Here is a 22,020-nt window from a genome sequence, read left to right as displayed (position 1 = left end):
CAGGTATGGAAATTAAAAAGGTTTTAAATGATTTGGATCTGAAATTAACAGAACAAAGAATCTATATTAATGTGACTTTTCACAGATGTTTTGACGTTTGTGCAAAATTCTCACTAGAAATCATCCAGCATAATGAAGTGCGCTTTGATTCAAATCAATATGCTCCATTATGAAATGTAGCACTGATGTTGACCCCTCTTCGCACACGCGCAAGCGCACACACTCAAGACCTTATTAGCAGGTCAAATAAGTCATTCAAACTTGCTTGCTTTGGTAAATTAACGCTCACTCAGATGAGGGAGATGTCCGGCTATTGGCCAAGAGTTAGAGGGCACGTCATCCCCATCCATCACCGATCGAATGTTTCTACAAGGCATGTCCCTGTCTAGATCTGTGCCTCTGTCCTTTTGCGCGCTATGTGTGGCATCTGTGGATGGCGTTTCTGTCGCGTCCAGCCTCGAATGAAAATCTGGAATATATGAGATGCAGTCATGAATTCTTATCAAGGGTTCAGGGACACAACGTCACTTTTCAAGGGCTATCATGCTACTGGAGTAATGCGTCTGCATCAGGACCACGGAGCTACTACTGACTTCCCAAGCAGAGAGGAGGGACATGTCAACAACACCGAGGCGGATTTTCTTCAGTATCATTTCACGAGTCTCAGTGCCACGGCCACAGGCGCGTGTTCAAAGCCCTGTGAGGACCCTGGTCCAGCTAACTCGACCAGACCCCCCTTCCCCCATAATCAAGATTTCTATAGACCAGTGCACCCTGTCCGACCCCAAGTCCCCTCCTTCCAAAGCTGTCGTGAGCAGGGTCTCTCCAGAACGGGCTTCTCGCCATCCTCAGACATTTTAAGAACATTCTCCGGCGCGCTTTGCGAACTCGGCCCTGTCAACAACACACACCTCGTTGTGCGCACATGCGACGGCCCAGTGCGTCACCCTCCAGTCAAGGACAATAGCACCAGACACGAGGCTCTAAACACGTTAAATGAGACATTGCAAAGTGAAAAGACATTCGACTGGATGAGAGTGAGGAGAAATCAGTCCCGCGCAGGTAAGTTGACTAGTTTTCTAGTACGACGAACTTTTCTGCGCCGAGTGGCCAAAATCTCTGCTTTCTCGGCCAATTTTCTTTGAAATCCCAGTGATGTGATTCAAAAATAACGCTATTATTCGGTTTTTAAATTATAAAGAGATTTTCCCAGAAGTAGCGTATCCAAACTTTTCAGCAAGCAGAAATTAATATTTGGAGGTGGAGTTATAGTGTGTACGTTTGGCTATACATGTGAAGGCCAGATATTTAAAAATGTTTAGTTAAAAATGTATTTGGTGGTCCTCACTATAAATCAGTCCTTACTTAAAATTCACCCACATCAACAGGTCTGTATTAAGATTTTGGGTTTAGCTAAGATTATCACCTAAAACGTGTATATCATACTCCCCTAAAAACAATAGTGGAACCATCATGTAGCCTATGTATTAAAAAAATTAAATGATACATGCTGAGGTCAAATAATCTGAGTCCATACACATTATATATGGTGTATATGGCTCAGGTTATTTGATGTTATTTGAAATCAGATTATTTGACATTATTTGATATAAGTAGTGAAAGTATTTAGATGATTATGAAACTTATCCTGATGCCAATCCTCTGCAGTCGTGGCACACATCAGGGGCAGGTAGTTCTTGCTTGACAAATCAGGCTGCTTGTTTTATGGAGAAGCCTTTTTAAAATGTATGGATAGTGTAATATATAAGATCAACTCTGGTGCCTCAGCAGCAACATGCCTGGCAGAATTCCTCCATTTTTATAAATAGCACATTCCATTCTATTCTCTATGTTCATCCCTTTAAAAATGCTCTCATTGACAAGAAGCAGCCCAGGCCATATTTAAAGGAGTCCAGCACCCCCTAGCTCTCTGTTCAGAGCCAAATAAACTTCAGAGGAACACTTTTCCTGGACAGAGCCCTAAATCTTAATAGAGACCAATGTTTATATGCTGCAATTAATTTTCTATATTAAATGTCGGAAAATGTCTGTCAGAATCTCAATGTAATCCTTAAGCAGAGTAATGATTGGATAGGTCTGTGTTTAATGCAGTTCAAATGTGAGTTACTTGACATGTGCTCATAAAATGTCACGCTCAATGACATTTGACCTGTATTATGTCAAAGTATTTCATGTTTGTTGTGAGAGCTGTGCGTTAAATTGTGAATCGCTCGTCCCCCTCAATAAATCACAATATATGTAATAGGTTGATGGTAAAACCAAGAAGAGCCCTGTTTGATTTGTCATTTCCTACGAATCAGTAATACAGCATTCATATGGTTTCCAGACTGTCAGGGAGAAGAATGTCTGGCCAGGCCACACTGGTGATCTAAAATAACTCACAGGCAAATATGTCAGTGAAAAGGTCATTTCGGGCTATATCGCCCAGTGTAAGAACAACAGCTGCGGTCAGGAAATAGGATAGAAAGGCCTGCTATATCAAATCCCAAATGCTTGAATGGTGGCAAGGCCAGGAGTTCATAATTTGTTATCTGTTTTGTTTGCTTTTTGTTTTTCTGCCACCTGTGCACCAATAGAAAAGCCTACCACGTTTTGCACTCATTCTTATCTAGGTTTGAACTTCACTGTCTCTTTAAGCACGTAGGCTTAAAGGGATAGCCCCCCCCCCCCCCCCCCAAAAAAAAAAAAACACAACAACAACAAAAAACATTGGTCATAATTTACTCACCCTCATGTCTTTTGCACGTATTTCTTGTGTGGACCACAAAAGATGATACTTAGAATAATGGTGTGTTCCAAACCATTGGATCCCATTGACTTCTTTATTCTATTAAGACATGCATACAGGTTTGACATGAAGCTGAGTAAATGATGATTTAATTTTTGGGTGAAGAGGAGTATAAAATGATCACTATAAGTCCTGGCACTCCCTCTGTGCTTAATGTCTTGGTTTTATCACAAGCCTTATGGAGAAATTGTTGTATGATGATATATGAGAGGTCTGTCAACAAGTGCTTAAGATAGAGCTCACATCAACACAGCAGCCAAAGTCAAATGTTAAATGGTAGGGCCAATGTTTATTGTCGGCTGCTTTACTTAAGTTCATTATAAACTTATGAAAAAAAATAGAAAAGGAATATTATTAAAGGGAAAAAACATTAAAGGGATAGTTCGCCTGTATGACTTTCATTTTTTGCACATAAAAGAAGATATTATGAAGAACATTGGACCCCACTGAATTTGGCTGACAAGACATTTTTCACAGTATCTTCTTTTGTGTTCCGCAGGAGAAAGAAAGTCAAATGGGTTTGGAATGACATGCGGCTGCATAAAAAATGGTTGGATTTTCATTTTTGGGTGAACTATCCCTTTAAGTCAGAGATTCCATGCATTGTGAGGGTTATTGTTCTAACTGGGCAACACTAAAATGTTTCCAATACTCAACATGAATAAAAGCTTATACAGAGTGTCTGACTGGATCCCCCAGTACAGTGCACATAGTCCCCGTGCGTCATTCTTTAATTATACCCTGACAGCACCTGAATTACTGTGGGCTGGATGCCCAGATGACCGAGGCAATCTGTATCGATCCCCCACCCCCCATTCCCCTGCTCTCTTTTAGGCTTAGTGGGGCACGTCATCCCTCTGGCTGGTTGGCCATTTCCAAGTTTGCAAGTCATTCCTCAAATGTTTAGTTTTGATTCCTTTATGCCTTCTGGCGACTGCCAATTCTATTATCCAGTAACTCATTCATCAGTGTTTTCATGCACACTTTTTATTTCCTTAGGAAATTGCTTAATTACTTCATATTTGTCAGTAAATGCACTGATTGTTAGAACGTCCCTTGTGAATATTAGAGGTGACCCTAGGATTGCTTTTTTTCTTCTTCATCTCTCTGTTTACTTTTATTTGCACAGCACGACCGAGATAAAGATCGGAGCCAAGCGCTCTCAAAATCAACTGTGTAATCAACTGTTTGTGCTCCAAGATAAAGGGCGAGGGATGCTATTAGTGACATGTAGAGTTTATTCAGCTTATTAAGAAGTGTTTTAATCGAAAATTCCCATGGACCTCATACAAAAACATGTCAAATTTCAATGTTTTAGTTGCAATAACAAAAGGATAGATAATAGTTTTTTTTGTTATTGCCACCAAAACATTGTGCATTTATTTGACTTTTGTCTTTGTATATCCTGCATGTGTTCAAACAGTATGTCCATGACTGCAATGACATGACACAGACACACACACACCCACAAAGTCATACACATGGTGTGCAGATGGCACAGAGGTTAGAGAGACACTTGCAACTGTAGCAGTGTGTGAGGGCTCAGTGCGTCTGTATCACTCCAGGGGATTTTCCCATCCGACCCCACTGTGTGTGTGCCGTAAAGGAATGTGCAACTTCCTGTGTGCTTCCAAAAGCAAACAACACAAGCAAACAACAAAACATGACTTTGATTTCCATTAAAACAGTGGTTAGTTGACTAGCTTGGTTAAACTGCAGATTTAACGCTATTTAAAAATGAACAAACAAATTTAGATGCACTTTGTTTTCACTTAATTTACAGGGCTATAGGTCAGGCAAAGTAGTCATATGGATAGCAGGAACTTTGCAATATTTTTATGACAGGCTGTGATGGACAGTGCATCTGACCCCTGACCTACAGTCTGTGGTGCAAACAGACAGAATCTATTTAGCATAGACCCATTAAAGTCACGCAATCAAAAACTAAATATTTAAGTCACAAACCAGCATGCAGGGAACCTGGCGAATATCATTTCTGCTTTTGAAAAATAAAAATGTTTATTCACAAATATGTAAGTGGTAGCCTATCAATTGAAGAAAAAGTTTTGTGTGTGTGTGTGTCATATTACAGTTTGGAGTTTAATTGCATATAGCTAATTGATCTCTCTTACTTTTGTACAAAAATCATAAAATTCCCATCTCCTCCTAAAAGCAGATGCACAAACTGGTTCAAATGTCATTGTTAAACTCACTTTTAATCAGTCTAAATATATATTAAATATATAGTTATTTTTAAATCTCAAATTATCATAAGACAACAGAGCAATATATTAATATAATAGGATATTGTACCCTATGCACTGTTTTTGTACACATAAGGTAGGCGTGTTATGAATATAAAATCGTAGTGCATAAGCAATATATGATATAATAAAATAGTATTATATTCATATCGTGCCATGTTTTCTAAATCAAATTAGTTTCCAATTGTTCGCGGCTTGAAAAGCATCCCTAATAAATGCCAATACTGTTTTAGATATCAGTTGTATAACGGAATGTATTAGCAGGTAAAAGTGTTTAACGTGTTTTTTTTTAACACAATTGCAGCTAACATTTGATTCGATCCGATATTATAAAATAAATATGATTTTGCTGTTGTTGTTGTTGTAAAATGTGCAAGGATGTTTAGCGCTGAATTTAACATTATAAAGACCTATGTGTTTTTAATGAATATTTATTGCATTGCCTTTCCAGCCAAGGCACAACTGGGGAGATTCTCGGACCCGGAGCTGAAGACGGAGCACGGACGAGATCCTGACGAGGACCCCTCGAGTGGAGCCCCGCGAACTAATTTTAACACCAAACAACTCACAGAACTGGAAAAAGAGTTTCATTTCAACAAATATCTGACTCGAGCTAGACGGATAGAGATCGCAAACACTCTCCACCTCAGCGAAGCGCAAGTGAAGATCTGGTTTCAAAACAGACGCATGAAACAGAAGAAAATGCTGCGGGAAGGCCTCGTTCCAGGATTAATCCTGATTCCTGGCTGTGATGAGGACTCGAATAAAACAGACACTTGTTCATCTCCTGACAAAAGATAATTTCGGTAGGGTAAGATTGATGGAACGGCTGCTATATAGGCTCCACTAAAATGTTAACAATCACGTGAATATCATTATACGTCTGTTGAACGACCACAATGTATTTACACACCCCAAAATGAAATTTGAGTATAAGCATAAATAGTTCTTTACCTACTCAATTATATTGTTTAAGAAATGAACTCTCTGTGATAAGTGAAGTTTTCTCACCTGTTGAGACAAGCGGAGAAATCATGAATTAATCAAAATGCACTTTATAGTCGTCCAATCCTTTTAATATCTTAAAATTGCTTCAATTGCTGTATGTTTTATCAATATGAATTTGCGGCTGTTATTAAATATTAGAAAATGAATCGTTAAAATTAACACATTTCATCAAAGTCAGAAATTAATCAGGGGACATTAATTTAAAATAAAATAAAAAGTGAGGGATAATGCAAGAAGAAAAAAAATAACTATTTGGATTTTATATTTTATAGGCCTACAAGCCTATATTATTCCGTTATATTCTAGACCTAGCCAGTGTAGGCTACATTTAAAATATTTTACTAAAACGCACAGAAGGCATATATGTTTTATATACGATAAGAAAAATGGGTAGGGTAACACTTTATTTTACAGTGTCATCTAGCCTACTTAATAACCGTCAATTACGCATAATTACATGCAACTAACCCTCAACCAAACCTTAATCCTACCCATAACCCTATAATAATAAGTACATGTAGTTAATCAATATGACTCAGTACTTAAATATATAATTGCACGGTAACAGTGACACCTTAAAATAAAGTGTAACCGAAACATTTCCTTACAAAGATAAAAATGCCCAGGGGTCGATTATTGCTTCTTAATAAAAAGAAAACATTATTTCTGACACTGATCTCATCTGATTATTATTGCTGGCTCTAAAACAAACCCGTGTTGATTGGTTAAAAGGCATATAGCCTATAAAATCACTTTATTTTTAACAAGCAGCGAACTGAATATCTGAGAAAATGTAGGCCTAGCTATATTTGAAGTAGCCTATTATTTTAAAAATGTAATTATGTTTGGGAATAAAACCTTAACGTGCATGCATGTGCAAGAGCATATCTGACGCGGACAGATTTAGTCTGTTAAAAAAAATCTAAAAATGCACATTTAACATTTAAACGCGCACACGAGAGCAGGCTGCGCGCATTTAGAAACACTCAACAGGTTTGCTGCTGTTTCGCAGGCATACTGTGTCTGTCATATTCATGCTGCTTGTGCTTTTATCTGCAAATAAAGAGCGCCGCACGATGATCGGTGATACTCGTCTTTCTAAATAATGGCGAAAAGCTGTCAACGTACAAAGTGCCTCCACTTAGCCGTGTATTTTCACCAATTTATTGCTGGAAGAGGTTAAATCGAGTGCCACGGGTTGAACCTTCTGATACCAACTCCTCATTCTGATATAGCATCAAAGCAGTGCAGTGAGCGCCAGAAGAACGGTGACGAATAAAGCCAGACCTCCTTGTGAATTTGTTTTCCTTTACATTTCGAATGCATAGACTCGGGGTGCATCTATCAGATATACTTTATCATTTGAACATGTTTTGGAGAAGTCATTTGCCCTACCGTTTCTCCTCTTTTGTCACTATGCTCATTCGATGGACATAAGAGAGGGGATTACACGATCGATTTATCGATGTGCTGTGGATTTAAGCTGATTGACTTTTAATTGATTTTTTTTCCTTGATGGGTTGAATAATTTACAGCATTAAAATTAGAATATTTGCATCACTCATTTATTGTTTTCAGTGTGCAATCATTCAAATTAAGATAATGCACAGTAAAACAAAAAAGCTAGAAAAAAGTTAGATTCTTCACAATATCAAGGTAGGCTATTTAAGGTATTTTTTACCTTAAAAATTAAATTTTTGTTTTGGACATCAATTGTTAAATATTTTAATTTGATAGTTTTGGCATATTACACCCTCTATATAAAAGCAAATTCTCTAACAAAAGAACTACAGTCTAGGGAAGAGATAAATTATCTGATAAAGTATGGAAACGAGTCTTCTTAAATTATATTAAATGCTCTTAACAGCATTAAAACAGAGATGCGTTAATCAAACAATATACCAGCGAATAAAATTAATAAAAATGAGGGTTCCTCGAGAAGGCTTGTTCTAAATATTTTTTGAGTTATTACCACTGAAAACATGTAATTTCATCATGTTAGGAACCTTATATGCACGAAGCACGCCTCGCATGCCTGAGCCTGCTAATATATGCAGTTACTCCAGAGTTCACCTTTCACCTCTTGACCTTTGTTTTGCCTCGAGACAGCAGTGACCCGGTCAATGGCTCACAGAGAAAGGGCTGCATTATTAATGTTTTTAAACTTCTTTCAACTAAAATGTTTGTTCTCATGTTACAGTGTGGCTTAGTTCATTCATTAAGTGATAAAATATTTAAATATTTGAAGCAGTGCAAAATTATATAATTAACGTAGCCTATCGTTTCAATTTAATAAAGTTAATAATAATACTCTTTTATTCATCTATACGTTTTCTTTATACTATTTGATCCATAGTCAAAGTTTTTTGAAGGTAGAAAAAAAACCTAAAAGCTGACAGTAAAACCAAGACGATTATCATTATTTTTTTATGACCAATGACAATTCTTAACCCTCCCAGTATTTTATTTTTAAATCATATTATTAACTAGATATATGACTATTATTTTTGCGCGCTTTTAGGCGTGAATGCGGATTAATGTTGCCAGGTTTAGGAGATAAAAGCATAGGCTTGTTTACGATGCTGTAGATTCTTTCTCGCAACGTTTGACGCATAAATATGTAGCGATCGGGAAGGAAGCTTTCTTATAGCTCATTAGATTTCACCTTCACAAACTGATGTGCATTCTAGCTCAGTTACATCCGCATGCAGGGGCTTAATGCCCACGTTATGGCATGTGGGTGCAGAAACGGATAACGTGATAGAATCAAGTATGATCCTCACTGCACTGTTGCATTTTACTCAGTAATTGAGAGGAAACGATATTACCTGGCTTATAGCCATGCTTTTAGGATGATGACAAAAGCCATACGTTATTTTATGTATTAGAGGCCTAATATAAGTTGAGTCTGAGTGAGCAATGGCTCTAGATGCAAATACAGAGAAAAATCTGCTACAAGTGTCAGCCACACACATTTTAAAGTTACTTTTATTATACCTTTACAACTTACTGAATGTGTTAATCAGTTAACACAAGTTAAATACTGTTTTTACTTTAAATAACCTTTTATTTTACATAAGCTTACATGTGTTAATCAGCTAATAAAATTAGTAAAAGGAAATAATAATAATTATGATTAGCCTCATTAATTCACACCATTCCTATACTGCAAAACAATGTCATATGCAAAAGACAATGCTGTTTAGATTCCAATATGAACACTATATATTAAAAATAACTGTGACTATGCATTTTAAAATAAGCAATACACACACTGTAAAAAAAAAAAAAGTTATTTCAACATATGTTTCTACATTGATTTAACTCACCAAATAAGTTAATTTTTTTTGAAGATTCATCCCGATTCAACTTTTTTTAAAGTCAGTTTAATGTAATTTAAGCTGAAATGACTTAAATATACAAGTTGATTTTACTTAAATTAAGGACGCACTTTTTTTTTACAGTGATATATCATTTTACAGTTTATATATAATTAGGTAAATCTGGGTTTATTTTTTATATAAAGCTCTGGAAAAAATAAAGAGACCACTTAACATTGAAAAAACAAAATATCACTCTATATATATATATATATATATATATATATATATATATATATATATATATATATATATATATATGTATATATATATATATATATAGAGTGATATTTTGCTTTTATATATATATATATAATATACACATACAAGGGGTAAAAATGATTTTATTCATGTATATGTATTTAATATAGCTATGTCAATTGACTATTTTTAAAATATAGTCGTCTTCATTTTGTCCATTTATGTGGCGGCCTCTGATGGCGGCTGATTCTGATGGGTGGTCCTTAAAATGGCTGGTTACTGTAGTACACTAACAAAAGGAGACACAGCTTCCAACACCTCTTCACATCCCATACACACTCCCCGTTACATACAGACATTGTATCAGTTCTTTTTCATTGCAAGCAGTAAAATAAAGAACTGACACTCGTTCGTTTGCTTGTCAACGACACACATAAAAGGCGGAAGGTAGAGGGAAGGTCTTAAGGCACCTTGCATATATATAATGCACAGGGGCGTGCACGCCGACCATTTTCTAGCCCTCGTTTCTCCTACCATTTACGACTCCCGAGAACAGATGTTTGGGGACAGCTTACAGCCTCAGCGAATTTCTGTGTACAAAGCAAACAGCAGCACTCAGCACTTCTAGCCAGCTAAGAAATTGCGCTCTCTGAGAAGGGGGAGGGGGAGAACTGGAGCCCAGGGTCTAGGAATCCGAATGAGGCGGAGAACGGGCGACGCTTACCGAGGTGAAACTGTGTCAAGGTTATGTTCAGGGGGTTTTGCATTCAGATCAGTGCAGTACACTATTAAAAAGATGGGCTCTTGGCATCTATGGTTCTATGAAGAACCTTTAACATCCAGCGAATGTTTCCATTGCACAATAATTCTTTATAATGCAAAAAAGGTACTTCATAATGTCACATACATTCTTTTAAAAACTGATCAATGAAAGGTTCTTCCATAGCATCGCTGTGAAAACACTCTTTTGGACGTTTACTTGACAGAGCGTAGGTGATGTCAATGTGACAGTGCAACTCATATGGATCTACAAGCTCTTCCTCTGTAAGTGTCTCTGGCATATAAAGGCGGCCTTTATGTGTGGATCCTGGGAAACAAGCACTGACCTCTATGGTGTATCACTGCAGACTCTCAAGGTTTGGATTGCCCTTTGAAAAGTTGCAGACAAGCACTACTGGGACCTAAAAGCAAGACAACGAGAGAGCATGTATATTTTGCTGATGCAGATATTTGATGCAGACAAAAACAAAGGGAAAAAAAATACTACATTTATTGCACAAAAGCAAGTGGCATATTCTTCATAAAACAAAGTGCAATGTGGAAAAAATTAATAGCAATACTTCAAGGCTTTCTGTTAACAGAAAACAAGGCGCAATTTCGATGCCATATGTTTTGTTCCGTTTCATCATTCACCAAAACAATCCTTATCTTTCATACCTTCCATATTGAACGTGTGCTATAAACAAAAGTGCAAAACAAATATGCAAACGCAAGCATATTTGACCTTTCATGTTCACATTTTCGGCTAACCAAAAATGAATAAATGAGCCCTGCAATGCTTATTTGTCTGAACTACGCCAACCCCCCAAACACACACACACACACACACACACACACACACACACACACACTTCCCTTCTGCCTTCGGTGAGGTTGCCATAGTGATAGCCTCACAGACACACAAGGAAGAGAATGAGGAGGTGGAGGGGGAGATGAAAGGAGCAGAGGACGCTGTCTTTCTGTCTATCTTCCAGATAAGACATTGTGCTCAATCTTCCGATCCATGTTGAACGGGGAACAGAACCTTCTGGGCCATTATCAGAGCGACGCACCTGAAAGTCATGAATTAGGTTCATTTAGTAAATGAATAAAACAATTGCATAATGATAATCAATTTTGCAACGTATTTGCATGCAGTCATTGTATCGTAATAAAATTGAATTAAGGAAAACAAAAAGGTTTCGTGACCTAAAAATGCATTTGCAGAAGAGCTAAACTGCTCAATAATGATGTGCATTTCTACTGGCCAGTGTGTACACACACACACACACACACTTAAAATGCTAATAAAACAATCTCAAATAATTCAAATTCAATGTGATACAATAATCATGATAAAATACTTAAAATGTGGTATCCCTATACTGCATAATAATGATGCATTTCTATTGGTCAGTCAGTGCATAGGGGAAAACCCTTGGTGCTCAATCAACCCACTGTTTTATTTTTCATCTTAACCGCCTTCCATCTTCCCCCTCTCTCCTATTCATCCATCCCTCCGCCATTCCTCTCCTCCACCGTGCCATTTATCTTTCCCTCCCTCTGCATCGCTCGCTACCCAGCCGATATCAAGGCGTGATCCTGAGCCCTTCAAAGGTCAAGTGATACAAGGTCATTGGCGGGTCAGGCCTGCTGACTGGCTGACCCCCGCAAGGACTTCTGCCAGCAGCCAATCGCACGCCGACGTCTCCCACAGCAGCCTGCCTCCATCCCTGGCGGGCCCTCGGCGGCACGTCACGTGATCGTTAACGGACTGAAGCATCATGATGGAAATGATTAATGATGCTTTTAGTACCTGTTTAGAATGAAGCTGTCCACACTGCACTGTAATTACCCACTCCCAGGCGGCAGCTGCCTAACATAATTGCTTTTTGTTTGTTGACCTGGTTTACCAGAGAGAAAGATGGCTTTAGGTAGGTGAAGTGTGAGCGTTTGTGCATGTTGGCATTTTATAGAAGCAAGAAAGGTGCATGATCATACGTGATGTCAGATTTAGCTCCATCCTTAAAAGGCTCGGCTGACCCATGTGATATTTTTTTTCCTGTTTCAGCCAGAAAGGAATTTTGTTTTATTTTTGAAAGTGCATTTGATAATTCCTCATTTTTATGTGGCACTCTGGCCACTGAGAGGTAAACACGAGACGTGTAAATCTGCAATAAAGTTTCGGAATCAACAGCTGTGATTGTAATAAGTAATTCGAAATAAACTGTGACATTAGTGAATGAAACACTCCTTCCTCTAATTTCTGTCCATACGTCTTAAAACCAACCAATATTTCAGCAGAAAGCACTTAAACTGTTATACAACTATAAACATTACTTGCATTTGGTCACACATGAATCAAATGATGGTCTCCAAAGAGCTTCAAAGAATGTTCATATTCTCAGTGACAGTATTAAACAGGAATCACGATGGGCTGATTTCAGAGTCTGAGTTGGGAATATGGAGTTTAAGTGTTTCCCAAATTTATTTTTGCTTTACTTTTAAAGTAAGAACAATCAATAAAGTCACAAACATAATGTTATGTCAGGCATAACATTATGACCACTGACAGGTGCATCTCTTACCTGGGGAACACATGGCACCAGGGTGCACTATGGGAAGATGGCAGGCTGGCTGAGGCAGTGTGATGCTTTGGGCAACGTTCTGCTGGGAAACCTATGGTCCCGCCATCCATGTGAATGTTACTTTGACACGTACCACCTACCTAAGCATTGTTGCAGACTATGTACACCCTTTCATAAAAACAGTATTCCCTGGTGGTTGTGACCTCTTTCAGCAAGATAATGTGCCCTGACACAAAGCAAACGAGTTTGAGGTGTTGACTTGGCCTCCATATTCCCTAGATCTCAATCCAACAACAGATCCACAAGTCAGTTTGACGCCCCTGCACAACCTGAAGCTCCATTTTCCCATTGAAGGAAAAAGCACCCCAGATCATGATGGAGCCTCCTCCACTGTGCCGCGTAGAAAACATCTCAGGTGGGATCTCCTTGTCATGCCAGTAACGTTGGAAGCCATGGGGACCGTCCAGGTTAAATTTTTTCTCATCAGAGAATAAAACTTTCTTCCACTTTTCAATGTCCCATGTTTGGTGCTCCCTAGCAAATTCTAAATGGGCAAGTTTGTGTCGTGGGAGGAGACGTTTTTTGTTCTTGAAGCCCTTCTCTAGCAGATGACATCTTATGGTTATTGGGCTCCAGTCAGCATCAGTAAGGGCCTTAATTTGGGTTGAGGATCGACCTGTGTCTTCACGGACAACCCGTCGGATCCTGGGCTCAGTGCAGGTGAAATCTTTTTGGGCCTACCACTTGACTTTTTTGTCCCATAACTCTCAGGATTTTTGACTGTCTTACTGCGTCCAACCTCAGCAGCGATGGCGCATTGCGAAAGGCTTGTGCAGCTCAACAATCCTGCCACGTTCGAAGAGAGAAAGCCTTTTTGCCTTTGCCATCAGGAGATCTTGACAGTATGACTGCTTGAAGGACAATGCCATGAAAGCCATATTTTTGTGCAAATTTGACCTTTTTATGGCTATGGTCTTAAACTTTTGATCAGCTGATGAACGGCCTGTTTCAGTTTAAATGCAGTTTTCAATAAATTGCCTACTCTCTATTTTTCGTCTCTTGCTCCTGTTTCTTCTTTTGGCATTTTGAAGCAGCACTTACAACCCGGTTATGATCCACAAGTGCGAAATGTGTAAAACTTGCAATGAATCCCCTGGTCTTAAGATTTTGTTCAGGAGTGTATATATTCACCATTTTAATATTTGCACCAAACATTGGTTAATATTTGCACCAAATATTGGTTAATATTTGCACCAAAAAGGGTTTCAAGAGGCTGGAATTTTGCAAAAACACTCTCAGAAAAAAGGTAAATCTTTGTACCTTTTTAGTTTTGTACCTTAGGGTACCGCCCCAGTGACAGCACTGTACCTTTTTTCTGACAGTGAATAATAAATCTACACAAAAATGATTATATTATATACATACATTCCACTGGTCCAATTTCTTTTCACATTTTCAGATCCCTACTTTAACAATAAATTGTATTCACAGCTTACATTTGTGATGTATTTTCAAGAGCAACAGGACAATCAATGTTCAGGTTAATGGTGGGCAGGGGGTAAAAAGAGTGCTTGGTGACATCAGATTAAAAAACAAAAAAAATATTTGGAATAACATTCACTTCTAAATGGAGCTAAAAAAAACAGGAATGCGCATGAAGAAAGAAAATAGGGTCAATTTGGCTTCTGCAGAGCTGGCATTGGGATTTACAGCTCATATTTCACATTGATCCACAGCCCTTATTATTAATGAGCAAGTGGCGATAAGAGTAAATTAACTGAAGGAAAACAAAGCAAATAAATAGTGCTTTTCCACACAGGTATAAAAACAATATGGTTGAAAACAAAAAGGTCTGTGACCCCTTTTATCTAACCTTTCCAAAATATTAGCAAGTAATATTTAAAACATGAATTTATACAAATAAATCACAACCATAAGTCAATGCTCACTCCCACAGGTCCTGCATTATATGCACATCTGCATCCTTCTAGCACACAGTATCATATTTGTCATTGAACTTTCGCATCTGCTCTGCATAGCGCCATTGATCCCTGACCATAGCGACGACAGCGAGACCCAGATAAACAGGCCATGGTTGACCTATAGGCTGGCACGGACCGACTGTCCATAAATTTGCAGCTCTTTTCAGCCGGGTACGTCACACCCCGTTTCCTGCGCCAAGGCGAGGGGACAGAGGCAGGCTGCTATCAGCCCTCTCAGTGTGAGCAGCTTTCATCCTCAGGCTGGTTCTCACATAACTCAGCCACAGTGTCTCTCCCTCTGCCTCATAAATAACATCCCTATCGTCTGATAATGCCCACTTAATGCTTAGTCAATAAACCCCACAGTGCCATGGTTTCTCCCCTCTCTCTTTCGTACATAAATATAAATAGTACACTCGGATTGATGTGACACGCGGGTCTCGCTCCATCTGGGCAAAGAGGAGAAGGCCGAAGGGCCCGGAGAGGAGCGATGGAGGAGAGGAAGCAAGAACCACAGGTGTTGGTATGAGATAGCGGCCGGAATGGCGGGATGGGAGCACCGCGGCACTGACTGATCACCTGAGAGAAGCGGCTGCTAATGTAATAATTAATTATTAACTTATTGCTTTCTTCCGTTCACACGGCGGGGCTTATTTGACCCATTTGGATTATCGCCTTCTTAAAGGAATACTACAGGTTGATTACCATTGAAAAAATCATTTCCGTTTGTCCCTAGTTTTCTTTGAAAAAAGCAAAAAACAAAGTTACAGTGAGGCACTTGCAAAGGAAGTCAAACCAGGTCAATGAGGTCACTTATAAACCCTTTTTGTGTAAAGTTAAGGCTCTGATATACTCATGTCAAAGTTCTTTTTGGTTCTTTGCTTAGGGGTAACACAATATACTCCGATATACTGTTATCGAGCGCAAAGGTTAGATGAATATGTAAATATGTGCTGCATGCTATCCTCTCAATAGCAAAATAAACTAAATTGAGAAAACAGCAAGCATTTTTAAATAAAGCATAAGAAAAACATCTAGCAACATGGATATATTTTTCACAAACTCTGCCATTCGGCATTCTATTATACAGTAGATTACTCAAAATCAGGCCGCTTTATCATTTTAAACATAAAATACAGTTTCATGGTCTCGTTTCATCAGAAGTACAACTTCTTTTTTTACTATGGTTCATGTTTTATCTCACGGACATCTGATCTCTATGTACACAATGAGAGAAATTAACCAGAAAAGATTATGTTGTGAAATAAGGCAGAGCGTGGCATGCACCAATGGTAGTACAAAGGTATTTACCCGTCAGTTTTCTGGAAATTTCATTTTGGTAAGCTGTTTTGAACTCCCAAAACGAACTCCAAACGAAGTTTGTTTTGGTCTGATTTTGGTTCGAAATGGCGTCACTTCAGTTTGTTCTTGATTTCTTTCCATGACAACATATCGTTGTATAGTCATTCTAAAATTATGATGTCACTGACATATTTTAAGGTATGACAGTCCAAGTTCCTTTAAATTTAAACAGCTCAAACATGCATTTTAAACCAGGGGTTAATACATTAATTATAAGCTTTGCATTTCTAAATTGAAATGCTACTATTACTGGCCCCATTCACTTCCATTGTAAGTGTATCATTTCTCTTTTCTTTTTGTAAAGAAATATGTCAAAATATTTTTTTAAAGTAAATCAAAATGATGCCACAAATGCTGTCGATTGAGATTAATATGCACTGAACTCATAATATTCCTTTAATGCAGAACATACTCACTTGACTTGACTGTCAAATATAAAAAGAGAAAAATAAGGTTAAAGAGGTTTATTTCAAAAATATTAGCTGCAAGCCAAGTTTTATCTTAGCGGAAGATAAAAATGGTGTGGAAAAAAGGATATGAGCTGTGAATGACTGAACTCTGGGGTTAGGTTCCCATTTAATGACCGTCAGCCTTACAGTGGCCGCACACTGAGATGACACGCATAAATGAGAGTGAACATGTTGGTCAAAGGGAGTGGCTGGTAATTAAGGGCCATGTTTGGCGCGTTTCCTAAAATTTGTTGTGTTTGTCTTTCAGATGTTAAGAGGGTTGAGTAAGAGATTTTGAGGTTAAGAGTCTCTCTTACATTATGGGAGTGACCATGAGACAACAACTTGGATCATATTAATCTCGAACACAGTTATCCTTCTAAGTGTTCTGGCTCTCTTCCTGAAGACCTCGAGTAAATGTTTTGTCTACCGCAACAATGATCCAGACTTTCATTTAAGTGGCGGAACGACAGAACGCAGATGGTGTGGGATCACTTGCCAAAAGAGGGCAAGTTAAAGCAACAAGCACTCGCAACTGAAATGTGAGAAAGACAACTGGATAGCCAGGGCTCCAGACTAAATAAAATGTCTTTTTCCCAAACAAAAGTTTCCTCACTATACTAAACAATAACCAAATATAAACTTTTTGCATGTATTATTTTGTTTATTTTAATATATTTTAATATTTAGATTTTTGAAAATATATTTTTTAATACACTGTTCAAAATGCATATTTAATTATGTGTTAAGCAATCAGTACTGTAAATAAGTATCACAAATACATCATAGTATCGGCCATAGTTCAAGAGGGAGTTGGTTGTGAACTTTGCCACGACTCTGACAGTATTTCAGATGCAGCAAAAAAATATTTTGATTTGAATCATTCAGCAAGTGAATTGTTCTGATATTTGAACTTACGTTGTGACCGTTGTAGTTAGTATGACTATATGGGTAGGTAGTATGAATGAAATTCGGACGTACAACATTTACCATGTTGCTACTGTCACATGACCTACAGCATCAGTTTCGTAACTTCACTGCCATTCATAAATCCTCTCCTGTAGCCTCATGGGACTGTAAAGTGTCCATGAATGCACACTCTAGAATCTTGGTGGCAGTAGGTCATCCGGGGACTTTTCGCTTACTGTTTTTCAAATGCCGATAATATGTATCCGGACATACTACTCTTTTGACTCATTTGTTTGTAAATAGGAAATAATGGCTTGTTTTCACAAGCTTCCAATATTTACGACAAACTCTACAGTGTAAAAAATAAATCGGTAAAATAATAGAAAACTGTCACTAGTACTGGCAGCTTTTTACCTGGACATTATCCAGTAATTTTACGGACAAGTACGTTAATCCTAACACACAACGCAATGAAGAGCAAAATCTAAATCCATGTAAAACACTTGTAAAAAATAAATTATATTTTTTTTCTTCAGTCTAGTCATTATTGGCAATCTCATGATTCATAAAAATGCTGTTATGTACATCTTCAGAAAGCATTCAGGTGTTTTTGCCGTAGTTTTCGACCATTTTATCTCGGTACAAAACCCGGCAAGTACAACTTAAGTGTGAGCATTCATCAAAACGAGGCAGTTGGGCTACGTCTGAAATCTCATACTCTCTTGAATAGGTACTTATTTTGAATATATGTAAAGTACGAGTATGTTAATTCGAGCGCACTACATTCACCATCGTTGCAATTATTATATGACCACCAGCCTCAGTTTAGTCGCTTCACTACCATTCATAAACCTTCTCCCGTGGCCTCATGGGATAGTAGTGTCCATCAGAAACTGGCCAGAAATAGTAGTTCAGCAGGTTTTGCCTACATTTTTATGAGTACTGTGAACTCTTACTTCACATATTGTTTCTCGCCTACTATAGTCTTAATCAACTTATAATGATCTAGATTTTAAATGGCAGTACGGATCCCTATGGTAAGTTTGCATAAATATGCAAATATTCATATAATTAAGGAAAACTAGAAAAGGGTGGTAAGGAGAGGAAGGTGAGCTGAATATCTCCATGTTCTCTGGAGCAAAGTAAAGAAACTGAAGCAGATGAATCCTCCAGTAATAGAGACAGAGTCTTTCCAAAATTTGTAGAGATGTTAACTGGGGTATCAATAAATAAAGCACTAATTAGAAAAAAGCAACAGCCTCTCTGTGGGCTCGGTAGCGGGTGAGGAGAGAATACGAATAGCGAGCAGCATCCTCATCTGTAGTCATGGCGGCATCTCACGAAGGGGCCGGCCAAGCACCCGCTCCTCCAATCACCCTCTCTCCTCGCACACTGTGACTGTGCAGTGAACCCACCGGCTGGCCCGTTCCACACATCGCCCGCGTACGTGGATGTTGGTGCGTCTGCCTGCATGAGTATGCACAGCCGCTGGGCTTTGAGACTTCACCATGATTAATAGCAGTAGGGGGTCTTCCCCTCCCTCTGTGCTGGAGAAAATGGAGGGAAAAGAAGGAGAACGAAAGAGTGCAGAGAAGTCAGAGAAGGAGAAGGGGACGACTTTAAGGTGAGAGGAGGAGAGAAAGTGACCAGCAGGGGGAATCAGTACAAGGCTCATTGATGGGCTCTTGTATCTCTGACCGCTCCCCAACCTTCCCTCGTTCTATCGCTCTCTCTCTTTCCTCTCCCTGGAGGATAATAAAGACGGATGACACTGATGCTGTGCCATCCGGCACTACAGCCCTCGACTGCAGAGCCATTTGCACCATCATTTATCGCCCTCCTCCAAACCCGCCCTCCTCCCCGTGCCCCCCGCTCTAATTCTGCTTTAATAACCAGCCCCTCCATTCATCACAGTATTGACATCTCTGACAGACAGTGCGGCATACACTAACTCCCTGCCCTTTACTCGCACACCAGCGGGGTCGTGCCGAGTTCACCCAGTCAATAATCACACAGGCAGCGCGCAGCTGTCACCTTGGTGATGCCGAGAGCCATATAGAGACGTATGATGCGAGAGAGCGAGTGTCTCAACTCCACGCCAACACGCTGCCATTAGCATTATCGCAGCCGCCAGGATCAGACTGCAAGCAGGATGCGGCTTGAATGCCAATTTATCCAGACAAGACCCAAATGGCCCACCACACGTGTTGACGCTCTGATGCTGGACCAATAAAGATGCAGCCCCGCTTCCAAATCTAAAAATGTACTCTGATCCAACCCCAGGGAAGTGGTTCTCTCATTTTGAGCTCGCCTGGCTAGATGCGATTGCAAAAAAACAAGCAATTTCCAAACACCCCAACTGTCACTTGCCTTTCGGACAATTTGCCCTAATTTCCAATTTCAATCGGAATGCCTGGAAGAGTTAGTGAATTTTTTATTTTTAGTGAATTGACACAGGTAATGCATTCTGGGAAATTAAGTTTTCCTCCATCCTAATCCAAAAAAATGAATAAATATGATAAAATATATAAATACAAAGTGTAATAATTTCAAATACCTTTCTGTTTTAGGTTTCAAGGGATTTTAGTCAAACACTTTCAAACAAGGCTATTACTTGCATTCACTTGCATGCATGAGCTCCCAAAAAACCCACATTAGTCAATGTCGACCCCTCACATTTAAGGAATGCAAACATATTTTAAATAAAATAAAAACACCTTTATTCTCCAACCATACTGTCTTCTTTGTGTGCAAAAACGAGTCTCCTTGTCATCATCTGGCAGCACAGATTGCTTGCATGCCCAGATTTTGTCTTCATTCCATTCTGACAATGACATTTATGTTAATTTGTTCCATGCCACTGCCAGGCATCTGGAGAGGCCAGTCCCACTCTCTTTCACACTTTCTTTTCATTTTGACCAGCGCAAATGTATGTGCCATGAGCACCGGGCCTTAGATAAACAGATTGATTCGATGGGAGGGCAAGGAGACACCATCTCCTGCAGTCACACGTAGAGGAGAGATTTCAATCACAATCAGGTGGGTGACAGGACTATCCTTTGTCACATGTGAACAGGAAAGACAGTACTGTGAAAGTGAGCACAGTATATATATATACGTTCATATGCTCACATATTATCTCATAGACGCATGTACACATGCTGCATTCTGCTTTCTCACTATCTCTCTGTTACACACACCTGGTTCCCATGGGCTCTGAGAGTGATACTGGCTGCAGTGCCCAGGTTCTCCAGAGACACGCAGTGCACGGTCCTGTCCCTCTTCACCTTTCCGACAGTGGCAGCCGCGGGCGTGTGCCGGGGGGCTCTAATCCTCCGCCCAGGTCCCATCGGCAAGGATCATTGAGCTAATTAATAACGTGGCACGGAGAGGGATGGGAGTCATTAAGGAGCCACGGCTGTGCTCTCTTTGGCACTCTCCTCTCACTGCTGAGTGCGCTGGGGTTGCTGGGAAAGGGGGGAGGGGGACTGCAGATGCAGGGTCTTGCTTGCTCGCACAACCCTCCCAGACATAATTCACTACAATGAAGTTTAACAGGGGAAAAAAAAAATCTAACACACAAACACAAGATGCAAGCAGGCACACTAAATAAGAGTGGGCTGAGGCTCAGAGGAAATGAGAGTAAGTCTTCTTGACTTCCTGTCCTCATTAGCAGGCGGTAAGGATTTGTTCGGAGTGGACTCATTAAATAGAAGAAATGTTAACCCCTCGCACAAAGGCCTTTATGTCCACTTCAATTTAAAATTGACTCTACTTAATGCACGTCTCTTGTTCTATTTTGCACAATTCATTGGTGTGGGTTATTCCAAGAAAATACTTTATTAAAATGTATCTTTCAGTCACTTCTATCAGTTTCCAATGGGAATCAAACTCATGACATTGGGGTGGCTAGCTCTATGGTCTAGCTCTCTTGAGCTACAGGAATACATTTGTGAGATTAAAATAAGAATTAAAGTCACACAATGAAATATTGCAACAATTATGAGAGATACATTAACAGTCAAAAAGTTAAATAAGTCACTATTATGAGAAATAAAACAAAAAATAAGGTGGCATTGCCAGATATGTGATGTAAGAAAAGTCACAATTACCTTTATTTATTTATCCTCTGAGGCAGAAACAAGATTTCATGTTATGGATGTTATGGTTATTAATTCACATTAACCGTTAACCAGTTAGCAGGAGCATCACAGACTGTACAACAGTGCCCACTGCGCATGCAAATAATCCACACTATTTTCTGTCCTCTTTCAGCAAGTCAATGAACGTGGCAAAGAGAAAATATCAA

The 22,020-nt window shown here is 39.1% G+C and overlaps 1 protein-coding gene across 1 annotated transcript; it reads left to right on the top strand.

Annotated features, from left to right (window-relative positions):
• Nucleotides 1-457: 457 nt before the first annotated feature.
• hoxc1a (homeobox C1a) lies at nucleotides 458-7,467 on the top strand. The gene is made up of 2 exons (XM_067447189.1): nucleotides 458-1,062; nucleotides 5,525-7,467. Exons 1-2 carry the CDS (start codon nucleotides 492-494, stop codon nucleotides 5,872-5,874), a joined length of 921 nt encoding a protein of 306 aa, XP_067303290.1. The 5' UTR covers nucleotides 458-491; the 3' UTR covers nucleotides 5,875-7,467.
• Nucleotides 7,468-22,020: the final 14,553 nt, after the last annotated feature.

This window comes from Pseudorasbora parva, chromosome 6, assembly GCF_024679245.1.
Source record: "Pseudorasbora parva isolate DD20220531a chromosome 6, ASM2467924v1, whole genome shotgun sequence".
In the NCBI taxonomy this organism is placed as follows: Eukaryota; Metazoa; Chordata; class Actinopteri; order Cypriniformes; family Gobionidae; genus Pseudorasbora; species Pseudorasbora parva.
The sequence above is the reverse complement of the archived record's forward strand: the minus strand, read 5'-3'. Positions and strand labels throughout refer to the sequence as shown.

Bases quoted from the DNA above. Each gene is read 5' to 3' on its own strand.
- hoxc1a (XM_067447189.1), top strand. From the start codon at position 492: ATGAATTCTTATCAAGGGTTCAGGGACACAACGTCACTTTTCAAGGGC. The intron at 1,063-5,524 runs GTAAGTTGACTA...TTGCCTTTCCAG, and splicing joins GAGAAATCAGTCCCGCGCAG to CCAAGGCACAACTGGGGAGA.